Consider the following 21,863-nt stretch of genomic DNA (forward strand, 5'->3'; position numbering starts at 1 on the left):
TAAGATATCTCAATTAATTAATTGCTCAAAGCAATCAGCACTTTGGAAAGCACTTTGTCATGGAAAACCTCTTCTCAATGCATCCTTTGGGGAAAGAGATGTGAAAAGAGCTTAGGATAAATGCTTAACAAGTAAGGTAAATCTACCCAAAGAATTGACAGATTTAAAGTGCCTTTGCTTGCTATAAATTCCTGAAACCAACCATTTTGTCCAACCGAAATTAAAACCTTGTGTAAACAATCAGTTCCACCCATTGATTAGTGTTTACTATTGGGGGCAATGTTGGGCATAGGGAAGATAGTTTGTGTGTCTCTATTTGTCTGTCTTTTCTGCTTCTTTCTCTCCCTCTTCTCCATCTCTCTCACACACACACACAAACACAAACAGAAACACAGAGAGCCAGACAGATCATCATCATCGGAATAAGGATCTTCAAGTATGGCCACCACCAGAGGGGGTATTTAGCCAGTTTGGACCGGTTCAGGTGAACAGGTGGTGGCGACCTGCGGGTGGGCTGGACCCATCTACCCTTCCGGACGCAATCCCGTCCTATATTGCTGTTTTTTGATGCCGCACGTATGTGCAGATGCCGCACACAAGCGAATTGCCGTGTTGTTTGATGTTGCATACATGTGTGAATGGCATGCATGAGCAAATTGCCATGTTTTGTGATGCCGCACAGATGCATGGATTTGTTTTGTGATGCCGCATGCACGCAGTCACATTTCTGGTGTTGGGTGAACCGGTTCTACAGTACGTGAAACCCACTTCTGGTCACCACTAAAAGTAATGGTTTCAGAAAGCATAAAACTGTAATGATTGATCTGAGTGAACAATCCTCAATGGGTGTAGAAGAGATTTCAGTGGCTCTTTAAAAATATAGATGTATGTACATAAACAGCACAATTTTTATATTCTTATTGCTTTTCCAACTTATTCATTTTTCTCCAGGATTTATCTGTTTTTACCTGGTATCACCAATAATATTACAGTCTCCACTGAAGTAAGCATTTTTTATAATTGACTGGTTGTACTGGTTCGAATCCCTAGTGCCGCGTAACAGGGTGAGCTCCCGTTACTTGTCCCAGCTTCTGCCAACCTAGCAGTTCGAAAGCAGGTAAAAAATGCAAGTACAAAAATAGGGACCACCTTTGGTGGGAAGGTAACAGCGTTCTGTGTACCTTTGGAATTTAGTCATGCTGGCCATATGACCACGGAGACATCTTTGGACAGCATTGGCTTTTTGGCTTTGAAATGGAGATGACCACTGCTAGAGTTGAGAACAACTAGCACAAATGTGTGAGGAGAACCTTTACCTTTACTGGTTTTTAAAAATGACAAGAGATTTCACTGCAATAATACACATACCGCGATGTATGAAGTGATTTAGATTTGCTTGGATTAAGCAAAGACCTTGAACCAGGATATTGTGGTTAGAAGGCTCCTTGCAGCTCTATCCTATGTTTTCTAGGGTAGATGGATTCAGAATTGGTGCAGTGTTTACCAAAGCTGTGAGATCTGAAGATCTTTTAGTACATGGAAAGGGGGCTTCAGGTTGCATGGCTTTGAGATTGTCCTCAGAGCTATCTACTCTGGAAGGAGCTTTATCAAGCATTCAGGAAAAGGCTCCACATTTGCTAGCTCCAGTGCACACTATGTGATTCATTGAATTTGCTGATCTGGAAGAACCTCAAAAAGTATTAAGATTACTTAAAAGTGCCATTTGTCAAAGTCATCCAGTCTGGAAGCTTTTTGACCAAGGCTGCAAAAGAAGGTTGAGAGAAGTTTTGATCTAACAGTAACAGAGTTGGAAGGGACCTTGGAGATCACCTAGTCCAAACCCCTGCTCACGCAGGAGACCTATACAAGGGATTCGAACCGCTGAACTGGCGACCTTTCTGATTGACAAGCTCAGCGTCTTAGCCACTGAGCCACCTCACCAGGCTAATCTGCAGAATTTACCAAAGATCTGCAGAACTTACCAAAGACTCCTCTCAGTTTTCTTTCATGGTCTTTCTTTTTTTTTTTTTCTGGAGAGGTTTAAAGGAATTAGTTTGAATCTTTGTTGTAATGAAGCCACCACTCCAAAGTTTTGCACTAGAATACATAGAGGCAAGGATAATTGTTTCTATACCTTAAATTCACTCACTATATCTTGAAGAGAGAAAAAGCTCATAAATGTAAAAATGTCTGTATGTCTATGGAGATTCCCAGTTACCCAGGTCATGGTTGTCCCAAAGGTACTTTTTCAAGAGGCAACTGAATAACTTGAAAAAGCACCTTTGGGACAAAAATGTTTGGAAATTTTTGGAAATGACTATATTTTTCCCATTGGAGTTTAACTCTCCCAGCTGTATTATGTCAAAGGGAAATTGACTCATGGAAATGACAATCTGTAATGTTAGTCTTACAGCAGCCACTTTTCTGTTTCTCCTGTAAAATATGAAGACATGGCAACGCTGCCACTTCAACTTATGTTAATTCACTTCATTTTCCCCTCACCTAGCATGGTGCTTTTTGATACTTTTGTAAGCATCCTCAGCCATAACCTTGCTGAACCAGCATATGAAGCCGATGTTGCTCAGTTGGAATATAAAGTGATGGCTAAAGAGCATGGCTTGACCATTCGAGTGAAAGGCTTTAACCACAAGCTACCTGTGAGTGATCCTTACTTCTTCATAATCTACTTCCATTCCAGTGACCATAAAGATTTAAAAAATGATCATCACCAGGACAATTGAAAGGATAAGACATGGAAGTTCAGGTAGTCCTCAACCTATGACTATTTTCTTTTATGATTGTTCAGAGTTACAGTGGCCCAGAACAGGTGTTTTATAGCTCATGAAGTACTTCCAGCTATTGTAAAATGTTGCATGTCCTCCTCTTTGATCATATGACTTAGATTTGGGATACTTAGCAATCAGCTTGCCTTTACAACCAGTTGTAGCATTCTGAGGTCATGTGAACATGATTTGTGACATTTTTTGCCCCTGTTTTGGAAGAATATGTTTACTTAATGACAGTACCATTTGCTTAATGACCATATGATTCTTTTAATGGCCATCATGAAAAATGTCAAAAAACAAACAAACAACAACCCAGGCCTGATCAGATGGATGCCTCGATTTATGACTGTAACTACTTACAACCAAATTTCCACTGGAGTCATAAGTCAAGGACTACCTGTTGCTACTATTTACCTAATCCTTGGTGAAAGACATCATAAATCAATGCCAGGCAGCATGGGGAATTGAACTCCACCCATCTTAAAGGCTCTGAGGTTGAGAAACACTGGTATACACTAAATCAATTTTGCTACCTTGGTTTGTTGTCTGGCTACAAATAACTCTCTCCATCCTTTTATCTGAGATTGTCTAGCTGGAAATTGGGATATTTGATTTCCAGCTGAGCTATTCAAAATCTTAAAAGAAGATTCAGTAAAAATGCTACACCCAATTTGCCAGCAAATTTGGAAAACTCAACAATGGCCACAGGACTGGAAAAGGTCAGTTTACATTCCAAATCCAAAGAAAGGCAATGCCAAAGACTGTTCAAACTATCGCACCATTGCACTCATTTCACATGCTAGTAAAGTGATGCTTAAAATCCTACGAGCTAGGCTCCAGCAGTATGTGGATCGAGAACTACCAGAAGTACAGGCAGGATTTCGTAGAGGCAGAGGAACTAGAGATTAGATTGCCAACATATGCTGGATCATGGAGAAAGCTGGGGAGTTCCAGAAAAACATCTACTTCTGCTTCATTGACTATGCTAAAGGCTTTGATTGTGTGGATCACAACAAATTGTGGCAAATTCTTAAAGAGATGGAAGTACCAGACCATCTTATTTGTCTCTTGAGAAACCTGTATGTGGGTCAAGAACAGTGAGAACTGGACACGGAACCACTGATTGGTTCAAAATTGGGAAAGGAGTCTGGCAAGGCTGTATACTATAACTCTGCCTATTTAACTTATATGCCGAGCACATCATGAGAAAGGCGGGGCTAGATGAATCAAAAATTGGAATTAAGATTGCCGGAAGAAATATCAACAACCTCAGATATGCAGATGATACCACTCTAATGGCAGAAAGCGAAGTGGAACTAAAGAGCCTCTTGATGCGGGTGAAGGAGGAGAGTGCAAAAGTTGGCTTGAAACTCAACATTAAGAAAACTAAAATCATGGCATCCGGCCCTCTCAAATCCTGGCAGATAGATGGAGAAGAAATGGAGGTAGTGACAGATTTTATTTTCCTGGGCTCCAAGATCACCGCAGATGGGGACTGCAGCCAAGAAATTAAAAGACGCTTGCTCCTGGGGAGCACAACAAAAGCTATGGCAAATCTAGACCGCATACTAAAAAGCAGAGACATCACCCTGCCAACAAAAGTGCGTATAGTCAAGGCTATGGTTTTCTCAGTTGCAATGTATGGCTGTGAAGGTTGGACCATAAGAAAGGCTGAGCGCCAAAGAATTGAGGCCTTTGAACTCTGATGCTGGAGAAGACTCCTGCGAGTCCCTTGGACTGCAAGGTGAACAAACAAGTCAGTCCTAGAGGAGATCAACCCTGACTGCTCTTTAGAAGGCCAGATCCTGAAGATGGAACTGAAATATTTTGGCCACCTTATGAGAAGGAAGGACTCACTGGAGAAGAGCCTAATGCTGGGAAAGATTGAGGGCAAAAGAAGAAGGGGACGACAGAGAACAAGGTGGCTAGATGGAGTCACTGAAGCAGTAGGCATGAGTTTAAATGGACTCCAGAGGATAGTAGAGGACAGGAAGGCCTGGAGAAACGTTGTCCTTGGGGTCGCGATGGGTCGGACACGACTTCGCAACTAACAACAAAAATTCTATGCATAGAAATAATATACTGCAAACCTCAAATGAGCTATAATGAATCAGAAGAAAGACATTATTCTTGAGATTTTATTCCTGATTTATGTTTACTGATCTATATAAATATCAACATTCCATTATTTTTGTGTCTCTATGCCATTATAGACCAAAACAAGGCAATCATTTTTTTGTACCTCGTCAGACTCCAAAACTTACACGGGATGAAGGGAATAATTCATAATGTCACTAGGAATGGCAGATGGAAATGCTTAGCTCAGTGATTTTATTTATTTAATAAATTAATGGGTTGATTCGAATGTTTACATTTTAAGGGTGGGTTGAATTATTTTATTCTTCACTTCAAGGAGCAGATTTGGATTACTGAAAGTTTGTGAGGCCTATTAGAGCCTTGCTTAATTTAACAAAATGTGGCCTTACTAATATTTGAAGGCTGATATTATGACTACATTTAACCTTCTTTGTTCCACCTCTTTTAATTGATGCTGGATTTTAAAGCGTTCATTTATCAATATAGATTGATAAATTTGTGCTTTGGACCAAGAGTTGTGAGATGCTTAATATGGTACCTTTAGTCTTTTATTATTTCATAAAGTGCTGCTCTACTTAATCTTTGCTTTTCTTTCTAGTTGCTGTTTCAGTTGATAATCAATAATTTATCTGAATTGAAGATCACACCTTCAAACTTTCAGATAATAACAGAGCAGCTGAAAAGGTCATATTTTAATTATCTCATCAAAACAGATACACTGGCCAAGTGAGTGTTTTTAAGTTTTAACTTCATGCAAAAAAATGACCACGTTGGAGCTTAATTGTATAAATTCGCTACAACAAAAACAAAACAAATAACAACAAAACTAATTTCAAGCCTATGAGTTTAAAGATGTGGAGTAGTGGTTGAATCCATAGACAATATGTGCAATCTACAATTTTCCCCAGGCTAGAAGAAACATTTGGCCTTGAATTAAACAAACAAGTTAACATATTAACAAACCAGAAGATGCACTTTAAAAATTAGAATCAAGGTAACAAATGTGAAGAATAACTGAACGAAAACTAGATTTGATTTTCTCTAGTTAAAAGTATATTCAGGCAATTAGTTCTCAATGTATGACCTCTCATATACTTAATTGCCACATCATGGCTGTCACAAATTGGTGATAAATTTTGGAAAGGTTCTGAACAATGTTACACAATGTGTTAGAGTAGAGAAATGTGAGTTCACATTATACACCTTCTGCTATAGAGGTGCATTTTGTCTAGCATTGGAATCCTGTAATCATGGAACACCCCTATAGTCAAATATTCTGCTTGGTCCTCTTATGAGTAAGTGGATGTTCACATATAGAAGGTCCACGTGTTTGGTGGTGGGACACCGGGAGTGGAAGGGGCGTGCATAAGAGCACAAAAGTGCCTACCATTCCTGTCCTATTGTTCCCTTTATTATATCTAATTAATATAGCTAATGCATATTCTTTACTTATATATATATATATTTTCATGATATGTTTTTTACTTATGACAATGTTTATGTATACTGTTATGACAAAATTAAATAAATTAAAAAAAATTTTTTTTGCTGCAGTACCATCTAATTGAGCGACATATGAATGGAGTTAGATTATTATGATGCTTTCAGCATTTAAAAAAAAAATCCAGAACTGATACATATTTACTGATACATCTTCATTTGGGAATTTTCAGAGACATACGACTAACAATATTGGAGCATGGCAGATGGTCATTAATAGAGAAATATCAAACTTTGATTAATGGTATTTCTATAGCATCTCTGACAAAATTTGTGGGTGCTTTCAAATCAAACCTGTGGGTAGAAGGACTTGTCCAAGGAAATTTTACACAAAATGTGAGTACAAAATCCACTTAGCTATGGGATGGGGAAGATCATCAGCTGGTATCAAGAATTAGGACTCCCTAACTTTTATACCCTTTTACAAACTATGGGTTCTACTAGGTCAGGGGTATCAAACTGGATTTCTTTGAGGGCCGGATCAGCATTGCAGTTCTCCTCTGTGGGCTGGCGAGGTGTGGGGCAGAGGTAGTGGGGGGTGGGAGACGGGATGAACACGGCACTCTGCTGGCCAAAACAGGACACAGATGTTAAGTGTGTGGCCCATTTTTGGCTGGCAGAGTGCACCTGGAGGTTGGGGAGGCCAAAATCGGGCCACATGGGGTCTCTGTGTGCCCCATTTTTGGCCAGCAGAGGCACCGTACGCCAGTCCTTTGATATTTCCAGGTCGGTGCCATGGGCCAGATTTAAGCACCCCATGGGCCGGATCTGGCCCTCAGGCCTTGAGTCTGACATCCCTGTACTAGATATTTATTAAATGATAACATTTTTTGTATAATAATAAATCCCATCTTTGTTTATAACTTGTATTTTATTGTTTTATTTGATTTTATTATTGATCCTGACAGGCTCAAGGTTGACTCAGCCTTCCATCCTTCCAAAGTCGGTAAAATGAGAACCCAGATTGTTGGGGGCAATATGCTGACTTTGAAAACTGCTCAGAAAAGGCTGTAAAGCACTATGAAGTGGTATACAAGTCTAAGTGCTATTGCTGTTTAATATGTTTTTTATATATTTATAGTTTCATTTTAATGTTGTAAGTTGCCCAGAGCCATGGGTAGCAAACAAATTTAATAAATAAAGAAAAATAATAAGATCAATAAAATAATAAATTTTCCTATATAGCTTTATTAATCTAGCCTATAGTCCTGGGATTTCATGATCTTGATGCAGAAACTGTTGAATATTGGGACAAAATCACTTTGCCTTTTTTTTTTTTCAAATTTATTACCTTTCACAATTTATCTCTTAGGAGTCAAAGGAGTTTATGAATTATATCTCTATGTAAGTATTGCAATTTGATTCTCCCTATTGAATAAAAGACACAGCTTTTTTTGCTAGAACTACATGGTAGTTAATATTATTTTCACAACACTAAACCATAATTTGCATTGGAAACCTAATTCTTTATAGTTACCAGCCTTTTTAGTATACATTTAGTACAGTTGTGTTCAGTAGTGGATTTTAAAATTTTTTACTACCGGTTCTGTGGGCGTGACGTGGTGGGTGTGACATGGTTTGGTGGGTGTGGCTTGGTGGGCGTGGCAAGAGAAGGATACTGTAAATCTTCATTCCATCCCACTCCAGGGGAAGGTTACTGCAAAATCCCCATTTCCGCCCGATCAGCTGGGACTTGGGAGGCAGAGAGTAGATGGGGGTGGGGCCAGTGGTATTTACTGGTTCTCTGAATTACTCAAAATTTCCGCTATCGGTTCTCCAGAACTGGTCAGAACCTCCTGAAACCCACCTCCGGTTGTGCTGTATTATTTATTTATCAGGCTTGCGTGCATTTCTTTTTTTTTTTTTTCATAAAAAAGTTTTATTTTTACAATCATGTCAAACAACTCATCCAATGTACAGTTATATACAATTAGTCGGGCTTGCCCAGTCACCAGCCCCCCTTTTTAACACTCTTCCCTCTTCTACCTTCTTTTACTTTCCTACCCTTCCTCTCCTTCTCTTATCTACATCCTCTCCTCCCTCCACCCTCCACCTTCCTTCTCCCTCTTCTACCCCTCTTCCTTCCTCTTCTCCTCTTTCCTACCTCCTACTCTCTCTTTTCTCCCTCCCCACTGTTCTAAAATGGTAACTGGGCAGACCCGACCCTACATTAATTATATTTTACATCTTCAATAATCCCTGTACATTAACCATCACTCCATCCTCTACTCTCAACCCCCAATTCCCTCCCCTTACCCCCACCCCCACCCCGACTTCCCAGAACAAAATGCAGGGTATCATCTTGCGTGCATTTCTTTAAGAACACTTGCATTATTATAGCGCTTGTTTAAATCTCTCTATTTATTTTTAAAATTATTTTCTACCAGTTATCTTCATTAGCAAAAAAAGCTTTGAAATTCCAGATTTTTTTCATACCATAAATATTATTACGTATTGTTTGATGTCAACTTGCGTTAATTTAGACCAACTGGCTAATTTAAAATTCAAGCATAATTTTCATATTAGTTGTAAACCATCTACTGTTTCCATGAGCTTATACTATACACCAGCAAAGTAGATTTCACATCACCATAGCAGGGAGCTTTGCTGACTGTATAGTATAAGCTTCAATCAAATCCTGCACTACATTTATTAATAATCATCTGTCATCTGCACCTCTATAAATGTCTGGTTTGGTTCTAACAAGACAGACACAGACTTCCAAGAAGTGATGAAATCCAAATTATTTTACTACCGGTTCTGGGGGCATGGCTTGGTGGGCGTGGCTTGGTGGGCGTGGCAGGGGAAGGATAGTGCAAAATCTCCATTCCCACCCACTATGGTGCCAGCCAGAGGTGGTATTTGCCGGTTCTCCGAATTACTCAAAATTTCCGCTGACAGAACCTGTCAGAACCTGCTGGATTTCACCCCTGCTTCAGAGGATAATTAGAACTGGGGGGGGGGGGGAAAACCAATTACTACCAAGCTGCCTTCCATTGAGGACCTGTACTGTATATTGCACGAGTCAAAAAGAGGGTTGTGAAAATATTTACAGCCCCTTTGCAACCTGGACATAAATTGTTTCAACTCCTACCTGCAAAATGACACTATAGAGCACTGCACACTAGAACAACTAGACACAAGGACAGATTTTTTCCAAATGCCATCACTCTGCTAAACAAATAATTCCCTCAACACTGTCAAACTATTCAGTAAGTCTGCATTACTATTACTATTAATCTTCTCATCGTTCCAATTGCTCATCCCCTCCCACTTATGACTGTATGAATGTAACTTGTTGCTGTAACCTTACGATTTATATTGATTGTTTCCTAGTATGGTTTGATTGCTTATTGTACCTATGACTATCATTAAGTGTTGTACCTTATGATTCTTGACGAAGGTATCTTATCTTTTTATGTACACTGAGAGTATAGGTATCAAAGACAAATTCTTTGTGTTTCCAAACACACTTGGCCAATAAAGAATTCTATTCTATTCTATTCTATTCTATTCTATTCTATTCTATTCTATTCTATTCTATTCTATTCTATTCTATTCAGAAGAGATGGTGCAGTCATTCCATTCTAATATTTGGAAGCAAGGAAACCTCATTGTGTACAACTTCAAAGGATTTTTTTTTTACATAAACACACCTTTGATTATGACCTTTGTCAGACGACACAGCAATGCAACTGTAGGGCAGGGTCTTTTGAAGACTGATATGGGCTAAGAGACAGTACCCAACAGAGCAGATGGAGGGAAAATTGGTCTGTTCTGCCAATGTAGCTGAAACCTCAGGTTGCATACAGGAAACCCCCAAGCACCATCTCAGTCCATAAGAGTGGCAGCAGGTCAAAAGCCAGACTACTGAAAGATGCAGAAGCATGAGATCGCAGGAAAATGCAGCCTTTCTTCCTTGGGAATAGAAATTTAGGAGTTTTTTAAAGAACTGCTGCTGCATAAATCAGATTTCTGAAATTCTAAATAACAATGAAAGACTAAGTGCTATAGCTTGCCATTAGAAAATGACCCACTGCGAAAAATATGAATATTTTGTGTTCTCCTTCGTTAGAACTTTTCCCTGTATCTGCAACAACTTGGAGTCAAACTAGTTTGTATTTTTCTACTGCTTTGATTGAGTTTTGGACCTACAATGCATCTGACTTTTGCCTCATTTCTTGGTTGCATTTTCAAAGGAAAGCTGAGCAAGTTTTGTTTACTTACCAATGTGCTGATTCTTTGACAGGAAAAAGATGCTTTCAAAGTGCTACAAACTCCTGTACCAATAAAGGAAAATATTTGTAGATGAAGGTTGGAGTGTCCTTTGTGCTCTCTGAACTTGGTTGTTTTCATGCAGAAAACACCCAGAGGTGGGTTTCAGCAGGTTCTGACCAGTTCTGGAGAACTGGTAGCAGAAATTTTGAGTAGTTCGGAGAATCGGTAGTAAAAATTCTGGCTGGTCCCTCCCCCATCTATTCTCTGCCTCCCAAGTCCCAGCTGATCAGGAGGAAATGGAGATTTTACAGCATCCTTCCCCTCCCATGCCCACCAAGCCACGCCCACCAAGCCATGCCACGCCCACCAAGCCGTGCCTTGTCCATCAAGCCACACCCACAGAACCGGTAGTAAAAACATTTGAAGCCCACCACTGATGCAGATGTTTTATTACCTAAACTAGGTAACTAGAGCATTGATGATTTATCTCATTTGGGTAATGAAACGTCTGCAAAAAACCAACCAAGCTCAGAGAGTACCAAGGTCCCCTCATCCTCTTGAGGATGTTGTGATTATTCACTTACCAGTGAAAAACTGAGATATCAAACAACAATCAGGAAGTAGGACTGCTTTTTTTAGGGAGATTTTAGTATATAGAATAATTTTTCCATATAAACTGCTTTGTTATTTTATTATTATTTTGGTCTCCTTCCTTCTCCAGAAAATTGCAGTTCCGTCCTCTAATACACCCATGTCCCATTCAGTTTCGAGTTATAGAGTTGCCTAATAGTCACATCCTATGTAAAGTGAAATCTCTTCATGTTGGGGATGCAAACACTGATGTCACAGTCTATTACCAGGTGAATTTTACCTCAGGATTTGAAATGGATGTTAAGCTGTATAATTATTTATATCAGGTTATTGTGCTTGTTAAGCTATTTTATCATGTGACAATTTTTAAAAGTGACACTTGTACCTTTTCATTTTTGTCTTTTAGTCATAAATAAAAATTGTTGCATCATATGAAAATAATACATTCATATAATTTATCCTATGATTCCATATTCAATTTTGAGTAGAAAATTAGAGTCATAATAGTTACCTTTTTACTGATTTCTTACACCTATCCCACATTTCTTAGTCTATTACTAATTGACTAATTGATTACTAGTCTATTACAACTGGAAACCCTTATAGACTTTTTATATGAGGCTGCAAAAAATGCACTTATGGTATGATTTGTGGGATTGGTGATTTAAAAAATGGATAGTACAAAAAAATAAGCTAATTTGCAATCATAAAGTAAAAGATAATTTTGTAACTGTATTTGCTGCAAAGGAAATTGGAAGCTTCTTTCTATTTCTTTTCAAGCATAAAATGGCATTATTAAGGAAAGGGTAGAAAATAAGCTTTTTGGATGAGTGATTGTCCAATAAAGCAACAAAGGGGTGTCAAAAAATAATCCCAAAAATCATGATGGTGATAGAAACCAGTAGTAATAGATTAGATAACCAGAAGTAATCAAGACCTCAGATCTTTTATATATATATGTATTGTCTGTAAAAGATGGATCTTTGGTCAAACATTTATGGCCACCAATGTGACTTACTCAACCTGCCCCATGAATAGTTCTTGTCATCACTGTTGTCAAACACTACCCGTGTTTTTCTCCCAATCCCTTCCTTCAAATGGGAAATTTGAAGACAAAAGACAAAATAGTTGGAAGACAAAAAATAAAATAGTTTAACCAAGTTGATTGGTGGCTTTGGTGATCCCGAGACCTGAGTTCTTTAGCAAAACAGGGCAACAACATATTAAAAGCATTCTTATGATATCTTTTTATTATATTTTGAAATATATACCGTATACCTAGACAAATCATTAACCTACTGTTATCTAACATTTTAGACTGGAGCTAAGAAATTAAAAGACTATACACTCACAGAACTGCTTGTGGTAAGTTCTAATGCCTGTAACTTTAAAAACTAATGCCTGAGTTTGTTCCTTCTGCTTCCTCTTTACTCTCTGTCAATGGTGAAATCTAATTTCTCTGTCCTGGTATACATAAATTTTAATTTATAGGCTGAGCAACTATTCTATTTTTTCAACTGCTTTGTAAGCTCTTTCACCACTTCTTAATTGTAATTAAAAAGTATACTTCTCCTCCCCTTATATCTCTAATTCTAAACGTTATAGAAGCAAATCTGTCAATCTATGGTGAAATAAAATCAGGAGTTTGATAGCACTTTTTCCTACTAGCAAATTTTGTTAAAATGAACACATACTGTGAGCTGAAGTTCACTTGATCAAATGCAGCAGAAGCCTATCCCTTTTAATAAAAATATGTTACTAACAAAAGTGCTATCAGATTCTTCATTTAATTCTAGATACATTTCAGAAGAAAGTCACAAGTGTAAAGCTTTCAACATCTTCTCCCCTTTATTAGGAAAAAAAAATAGACTCATGCAACAGCATAATTTTATAAATGTATGAGTTAAGCAAACTACATTATTTAACTTCTAAATCTCTGGAATTTCAGATGCACATGGAGGAGCCGTGCTTTGATTTCCTGAGGACCAAGAATACACTGGGGTAAGTTTTCCACTTCTAGTCTTGTGGAAGTATCTGATCATAGGTAAAGGTAAAGGTTCCCCTCACACATATGTGCTAGTTGTTCCTGACACTAGGGGGCGGTGCTCATCTCCGTTTCAAAGCTGAAGAGCCAGCGCTGTCCGAAGACGTCTCCATGGTCATGTGGCCGGCATGACTAAATGGCAAAGGCGCACAGAATGCTGTTACCTTCCCACCAAAGGTGGTCCCTATTTTTCTACTTGCATTTTTTACGTGCTTTTGAACTGCTCGGTTGACAGAACCTGGGACAAGTAACGGCAGCTCACCCCGTTATGCGACACTAGGGATTCAAACCGCTGAACTGCCGACCTTTTGATCGACAAGCTCAGCGTCTTAGCCACTGAGCCACCACATCCCTCTGATCATAGACTATAGTTTTTGTATCTATAGGATTTGTTCCTCTCTCTTGCTCCCTGTACCTTTCTATTTAAATATAAACATACAGAACAGTTTAATAGTTTAATAGGAAAATGAATGTATATTAATACACTCTAATTAATAGTCTACATAAAATGACTTCTGATTCTGGATATTGTTCTGTTCATTTGATTTAGTTACCATGTCTACCCTGCTACAAGAAATACTTCTGGGATCCTGGGTTTTTCTGTTACCGTAACAACACAGGCAACCAAATATAAGTAAGTCTCTCTTTTTTTTTCATAGCAAGTAAATGTCATATTATTGTTTCCAGCCTACAACTCTATGAGTTCTGGAACTCTTAATAGCTAATCATTCTTGAAAAACTCTGACATGTTTAAAACTGCTAATTCTCCCTTACAAATGTTTCTGCTGCTTTCTTTTAAAGCTGAGAGGTTTAATGTATTTGCCGAGATATATTTCCAAAACAAGCCTACCTACTTAAATTGTCTGACCTATAAGAGACAGGAATGCCTGTCAAATTTATGGCCCAGATCCAGGTACATTAAAACGAAAGTTACCGATTCATAGCAGTTACTAAATTAAACTCCACAACATACATTCCCTGAATTTTAGCTGGATTAGGATTTTTTCTAAAAATGAAAATTGTAGTTTAACATAATCTTATACAGTCCTATACTTCATAAATTACTTTCAAATATGTACCTGTCAGCCTTAATTGTTTTTACAGCATCAATTTAGAAGATCTGAGGGTAGCATATTTCCATGTTATCTACCCAAAGGCTGAGTATATTGCAGGGAACTTTAATTTGAATTAGGGAGAAGGAAAATCTTCCTAAGAAAATTCACTACTATTATCACCCTCTTTTTTAAATAAAGAAGTATCTTTATATGTGTATAAATGTGTATGCATACACACACAAACACAGAGAGAGAGAGAGAGGTGTCCATTTAAGGACAACCCAGGGTTTTTAAAAATAAATGCTTCATGAAAGAGAGTTGAACATTCGCCAGAAAAAGAAAGACAAATATATGATTATTGTTTAGAAATGTGCTAAACTGCAGCCTTAGACATGCAGCTTTTCAATATGCAAATTGGATTCTCTTAAAAACATAAGGGTTGCCAAGGATTCTCTTAAAACTCATCAAGAAGACACAAAGAAATAATTATTGGTCTCTCAGCTGGATATTATTTTCTAAAAGTGAACTAACTTCTTCCCTATTTTTAGTCTTGCTACATAATGTAGCAACACAAAAGGGAAAATAAGAATACAGGTAGTTCAACATACAATAATTCATTTAGTGACTGTTCAAAGTTATCATGGCAAAAGTGATTTATGAGAATTTTTCACATTTTTTAGAATAGAATAGAATAGAATTTTATTGGCCAAGTGTGATTGGACACACAAGGAATTTGTCTTGGTGCATATGCTCTCAGTGTACATAAAAGAAAAGATATGTTCATCAAGGTACAACATTTACAACACAATTGATGGTCAGTATATCAATATAAATCATAAGGATTGCCAGCAACAAAGTTACAGTCATACAGTCATAAGTGGAAAGAGATTGGTGATGGGAACGATGAGAAGATTAATAGTAGTGCAGATTCAGTAAATAGTCTGACAGTTGTTGGAAGAAATATCCATCTGGGTTCAGTTCCAAGTGGGGACAAAGACACTGCAAACATGGAGGCTGCTTGGAAAGATGGTTTAATGGTGGTCAGGATCACATGGCTTGAGTTCCTGAACAGAAAAGGGCCTGAGATCCTGTGTGCTCCCTGGTTTTATGATTTTTCTGAGCTTTGACCTTTCTGGGGCACAGGAAGAGTATCCTGATTGGTTGTCAGACTCCCAGGGGGTGGGGGTCTTAGCTAGCCTTGCTGGCTGTCTCTCAAGCTTGCTTGAGCCTTGCCATGTGGTGAGTTTCAGTTGTATTGTGTTGCAAATCATGGGGGGATTGAGTGAGCTTGGTTGAAGCCTTAATTGCCCATTGACAAAGGTGGGGAGAATGAGTGAGCTTAGCTGAGGCTTTTAATGGCCCATTGACAAAGGTGGGGGGGAGTCAGGAAGTTGCAGGGAGCTCCTTTGTCTTTAAAATATGTTTCTCCATTTCTCATCCAGGAAGGTATAATATTCTGCTTTTTAAAATATTTCCTAGAATATTTCATTCTTCTAGGAGGGGGGTGGGTGCTAAATTCCTACACAGTGTTGAGGGAATTATTTGTTTAGCAGAGTGATGGCCTTCGGGAAAAAACTGTTCTTGTGTCTAGTTGTTCTGGTGTGCAGTGCTCTATAGCGTCATTTTGAGGGTAGGAGTTGAAACAGTTTATGTCCAGGATGCGAGGGATCTGCAAATATTTTCACTGCAAATATTTTCACTTCATTTAAGACTGTTACAGCATCCCCATGTTCATGTGATCAAAATTCAGACGCTTGGCAACAGGTTCATATTTATGATGGTTGCAATGTCCAGGAATCATGTGACCTTCTTACTTTTTCTTGTTGTGTCATAGCCGTCATTGGACACTGGCGATCATGTTGGCTATCCTATTTTGACCTTCTGACTAGCGAAGTCACTGGGGAAGCCAGAGCCACTTATCAACTGTGATACTAACTTAACAATCGCAATGATTCACTTAACAAGTGTGGCAAGGAAGGTCGTGAGATAGGGGGAAATTCACTTAAGAAATGTCTCACTTTGCAACATAAAGTTTGGGCTCAGTTGTGATCGTAAGTTGAGGCCTACCTGTATTTTGATGGGGGAAAAAAGATGGGTAACCAGTTTAGTACAGATGATCATATTCCTTGCCCCCTCAACTTTGCTCGGTTGCCCAGAGTCATTTTTAAAGCTGGGTAATCTACCCAGGGAAGCAGTGGCTCAGTAGCTAAGATGCTGAGCTTATCAATCAGAAAGGTCGGCAGTTCAGCGGTTTGAATCTCTAGTACCACATAACGGGGTGAGGTCCCATTACTTGTCCCAGCTTCTGCCAACCTAGCAATTCGAAAGCATGTAAAAATGCAAGTAGAAAAATAGGGACCACCTTTGGTGGGAAGGTAAGAGCGTTCCGTGCGCCTTTGGCACTTAGTCATGCCAGCCACATGACCACGGAGATGTCTTCAGACAGCTCTGGCTCTTTGGAAAGAATAATTTCACTGGGAGAAATTTCTGAAACCTAATTTCATTTGACTCTGATGAGTGTCTGATGCCCATCATGGCTTACCTCCTTTAATACAATTGGACCACCTAAATTCAAATCAATCTTATTTCTTGGGTTCCAATTTCTTCCAGATTCACTACTGTGTAAGTTTATTGGTTAATGGTGTGGTGGTGGGGGGGGAATCTAGCTTTTAGCATCTCCTGACTAAGGGGATAAATACTTGCTGGCAGTCAGCAGAACTTTGATCAGCTCTGGGTTACATGAAAGGCAGCTTGTTCAACCTCCACTAAAATCCAGAACTGAACCTAGACAAGACTAAATACTGTATAGGTGGCATTAAGAACTTTGAAGATCATATTATCTCTTTTACACTTTTTTTAGCTCTGAATATGTTGACAAAAAAATAGAAGAATTCTTTGCACACTTTGAGGAAAAACTTAGGAATTTGTCTGAAGAAGAATTTCTTGCTCAGGTACAGATTATATAAATGTATGATTTAGATTATAGAAAGGTAACCTTATAATCTCCAGATACTTGTAGTTCAAATCTCATTAATTTTGAATACTTAATGGCAAGGAATTATAGAAACTCTAATCCAAAACATCTGGAGGACATCAAGTTACCTGCCCCCAATTTAAATAGCACATTATTTTCAAGGAATTTGTAGCAGTCACCCTGGGTTGTCACAAGAGCTTTCTAATTTGCACCAATTAATGAGTTAAATTTAATTCCAAGCAGATCTTGTTCAATAGGTATTGGTTAAGTTTCTTATTCTGATATTGACACAATGTCCTAGAGAGGATTCATGGCAATGGGGCCACTCTAGGAACATCCATTCCTTTCTGCTTAGCTGTCCTTGCCCCTGCCCTGAGTGGCAATTGAGAGAGAAGAATATACATATTTTGGTTTTAACTTCGCTAGGTTGCCCAGAGTCATTTTTGAAGCTGGGTAGTCTACCCAGGGATGTGGTGGCTCAGTGGCTAAGATGCTGAACTTGTCAATCAGAAAGATCAGCAGTTCGGTGGTTTGAATCCCTAGCGCTGTGTAATGGGGCAAGTTCCCATTACTTGTCCCAGCTTATGCCAACCTAGAAGTTCAAAAGCATATAAAAATGCAAGTCGAAAAATAGGGACCATCTTTGGTGGGAAGGTTCCGTGCGCCTTTGGCAATTAGTCATGCCTGCCACATGACCTCGGAGACGTCTTCGAACAGTGTGGGCTCTTCGGCTTTGAAACAGAGATGAGCACTGCCCCCTAGAGTTGGAAACAACTAGCACATATGTGTGCTATATGTGTGCTATAAAGCACATATGTGTGCTTTACCTTTATCTTAGTCTAGCAATTGGCTAAATAAATATTTGCTTTTAGTAAGGAATAGTATGTTTCACAGGTCTCTGCTCTAATCAAGCTTAAGCGCACAGATGACTCCCATCTTGGAGAAGAAGTAGACAGAAACTGGAATGAAGTGATTACTCAACAATATGTCTTTGACAGACTTGCCCGAGAGGTAATAAATGGAAAGGATTCCTAGTTTCATTCTTTCAAAATTTATAAAGCATTATGTAGGCAAATATGCATATAGGCATGCATATTTTCACACACACTTTTTATAATTAAACCATAAAGGCAATATGGTTCATAAATGAGCAAAAATGGAAAATTGAGACATTTTGTTCTGCTGGCCTGAAGGGACAGAACTGGAGTTTAAGTGGTTCCCGACAAATGGTGAAAGCATGGTAAAATGGAAAGATAGGAGATCTAGGCTTCTTAAAATCATATTCTGAGAGAAAAATAAATACACAACTCATCACAAGTGTCAACGAACAGCTTGTTTTCCACATGAATATTATCTCATGGTAGGTCATGTGTGAGACAACAGCAATTGAAGCCTTCAAAATCTCAAAAAGTGGTTAATGGGAAAAAGTCTTAAATGCAGCCTTCACTGCTGTATCTTTCTTTTTTTTTAGTCAGGATTAGTGAAAATAAACATTGAGTCTGCCTTTCTACTCTTAACCCAGAAGAGTCTCTTCTGATCCATTATGCTTCTAATCCTCACATGTTTCTTTTTTCCTCTTTTTGTTATATGTCAAAACTATGCTTTTATGAGAGCCAATTCTCAGTCCCCAGGGTATTGCAAATATATAATTGTTGCAGAGCAGGGATTTCAAAAGACAATTCCTGTACCAGGAATTTGTGTCTGTAGTATGTTTTGATTATTCAAATTATAGGTTTTCACTTGGAAGTGTCCCTTAATGGACATGCTTAGGACTTCAACTCCAAGGTGACGTATAACATACAATAAAGAAGAGATTTATTATAGTATTCAAAATGTGACAAAATAGAATAATACCAGATTTTTGGTTCTGATACAAAGTTATTAAGTAACTTGAGCTTCCATCCTTCCACCTACTCTGAAATTACAAATAAAAAACATGACATTCTTAGGCATTTGCCGCTCGGGATCTGACTGGCCCAAACTTTTTAACTTCACTAGACAGACATGATACTGTTTTGGACATCTTTCCTCCTTAACAGCAGGCAAAGCTTGATGAGCCTTGGACCATTTTTCAGTCCAAAGGACACTGTGAGCTTCTTTTTGATGAAGGGAGGGAGGGAGGGAGGGAGGGAAAGGAAGGAAGGAAGGAAGGAAGGAAGGAAGGAAGGAAGGAAGGAAGGAAGAGAGAGGGGGGAGGGGGGAGGTCAAGTCTAATGAAGAGAAGGACTAGGGGTGACATGATACCAATATTCCAATATTTGAGAGGCTTTCAAAAAGAAGAAAGGGGTCAACCTATTCTCCAAAGTACCTGAGGGTAAGACAAGAAGTAACAGATGGAAAATTATCAAAGAGAGTGCCAACTTAGAATTAAGGAGAAATTTCATGATTGTTTAGTAAGAACAATTAATCAATGGAACAACTTGCCAAGTTGTGGATGCTCAACACTGGAGGTTTTTAAGAAGAGACTGGGCAGCCATTTGTCCAGAATAATACAGGGTGTCCTGCAGGAGGGAGGAGGAGGAGGAGGAGGAGGAGGAGGAGGAGGAGGAGGAGGAGGAGGAGGAGGAGGAGGAGGAGGAGGAGGAGGAAACAACTTTCTTGGAAACCTATGCTAAAGAAAGTCTTGTAAGGTTGCCACCTCAAATTTAGTACAGAACATATACGCATGGCTAGTTGTTCTACTTAGAAAAGAGGTGTCCAAACTTTGCAACTTTAAGACTTGTGGACTTCAACTCCCAGAATTTCTCAGCAAAGCTGGCTGAGGAATTCTGGGAATTGAAGTCCACAAGACTTAAAGTTGCCAAGTTTGGACACCTCTGAGTTAGAACAAACTGATGGGACTTGAGCAGGCAGAGTGTTTCTTTTTTCAAATACTACAGTGTGAAAAACTCACTGCTGAGGGCTTCCTGCTTTCTTTTTTCCTGTAAAATAAACAGTTTAAAATTACCATCTTATGGACTTCTGTTTGAAGCACACTTTTTGCTCTTGTAAAGTAAACAACAACATTGAGTCAAAGTGGTTATACTGTAAAACTGCCACATCTTTGCTGGATGATTCTAAGGAATTCTGTTCTCTGTGGCTTTATAGATTGTAGCACTGAAAAGCCTTACTAGAGCCCAGTTGGTCGACTGGTTCCTACATTTCAGGAGAAAACACAGGAGAGTGTTGAGCATCCATGTAAGTATTTCTCAAAAACACTAACATACACTTAGGGAGATGCAGAAAGAGAAATGGAAAAGCAAAAAAGAAGATAGAAAGATAATTGATCAAGTTAACAGTTCTGGCCTTTCACATTACTGGATTCAACAGCAGCTCAACCTCCCTGTTAAGCAATTGCTTAAAAAAAAAATTGATAAGGCAACGTACCCTTCAATAGAAAAAAGATTATCTCTGGTTTTTAAAAATAAATAATTTTACCACCAGCAGAACGGAAATCTACAACGTTGCTTGCCACTTTTGCTTCTGTTTGCTTCGAAGTAAGCTGATTTGGGAGGGAGAATTGACACATTTATCCTGTGTTTGCAGAATCTATGTATCATGAAATCAATTTTCGTTCACCTAAATTTTATGGTCCAGTTTGTGGTGTGTCTTTTGATTGTTCTCCCCCCAAAAATTTATCCGTTGCTAGAAAATTATGAAAGTCAAGATTATTTTTTTTAAAAAAAAATGATTGTGATTACTGGACAACAGACTTTGCTTACAGTTCTTCATTCCAGATGTTGGCTGATCTTAAATAACCATTTGATTTTTGACTTTTCAGGTGACAGGCTATGGTAAACAAGAAGGAGATGTGAATGTTAGACCTATGTCCGTTGTCCAAGAATCTATGTTTAGCAGAGAACCTCAACTGACCTTTTTGCCTTCTTCTCCTCTGTTGAATGTCCCCGCTATACTGGACATTAGATCTTTCATCTCAACTCTCAACATTCTTCCTTACCACAAGATACTAAAATAAACTTTCATCAACTCATTCTCAAGCTTGCTGGTGTCATGTTTTCGCAGTCTGGTACCCACAAGTAATTTTGCAGACAATCTTGTTTGAGGAACTGAAGAAAAACATTGGACAGAAAAATTCCATGTAATGTTTTTCATCATGTCCTCAATCTCTGTTTTCCTCCCATTTTTCCTCTGTTCTTTTTGTGCTTCTTTTATGTTTGCACTCACAATTCTTTTATTTATTTTTTCTCTTCAGGGCTAAGTAGTTAGATTGTACAAGTTATTGTTGCTTATGTCCTTAAAAGCTCTGGTGAAATAAGGAGTCCTTTGTGGTCTCTGAGCTTGGTTGCACTAGTTACCCAGTTTGGGTAATGAAACATCTACAAGGAAACAACCAAGGACTCCTCATTTCAACTGTAACATTTATTCTCCTTTAGCCGTATGAAAGGCATGACCTGGGAGAGTACTACATGTATGTATGTGTGTATGTATGTGTTCTGTCCTCCCTCACCTCCGTCCGAATGATAGCTTAATTAGCCGTCACTATCAGCTCTGGCAGCAGACTAGCCAGCGTCTGCCAAGAGTCTCCATTATCTTCCACGATGCTGGTGAGTCACCTAGAAACAAACTTCAGCTCTTAATCAGTGGATTTGCCTGTTACA

General features: G+C 38.6%; 1 protein-coding gene across 1 annotated transcript in view; it reads left to right on the forward strand.

The window, feature by feature from the left end:
• LOC131194252 (nardilysin-like) overlaps positions 1–21,220 on the forward strand; it is a 57,958-nt gene extending 36,738 nt beyond the window's left edge. Inside the window, exons 19-31 of the mRNA XM_058175034.1 lie at positions 952–1,003; positions 2,507–2,657; positions 5,482–5,609; positions 6,557–6,719; positions 7,696–7,727; positions 11,323–11,461; positions 12,510–12,557; positions 13,141–13,193; positions 13,787–13,870; positions 17,152–17,242; positions 18,160–18,276; positions 20,353–20,442; positions 21,026–21,220. Coding sequence (XP_058031017.1) covers positions 952–1,003; positions 2,507–2,657; positions 5,482–5,609; positions 6,557–6,719; positions 7,696–7,727; positions 11,323–11,461; positions 12,510–12,557; positions 13,141–13,193; positions 13,787–13,870; positions 17,152–17,242; positions 18,160–18,276; positions 20,353–20,442; positions 21,026–21,220 — 1,343 coding nt within the window. The remainder of the gene's footprint in view (positions 1–951; positions 1,004–2,506; positions 2,658–5,481; positions 5,610–6,556; positions 6,720–7,695; positions 7,728–11,322; positions 11,462–12,509; positions 12,558–13,140; positions 13,194–13,786; positions 13,871–17,151; positions 17,243–18,159; positions 18,277–20,352; positions 20,443–21,025) is intronic.
• Positions 21,221–21,863: the final 643 nt, after the last annotated feature.

The sequence above is a fragment of the Ahaetulla prasina genome, chromosome 3, assembly GCF_028640845.1.
Source record: "Ahaetulla prasina isolate Xishuangbanna chromosome 3, ASM2864084v1, whole genome shotgun sequence".
Lineage (NCBI taxonomy): Eukaryota > Metazoa > Chordata > Lepidosauria > Squamata > Colubridae > Ahaetulla > Ahaetulla prasina.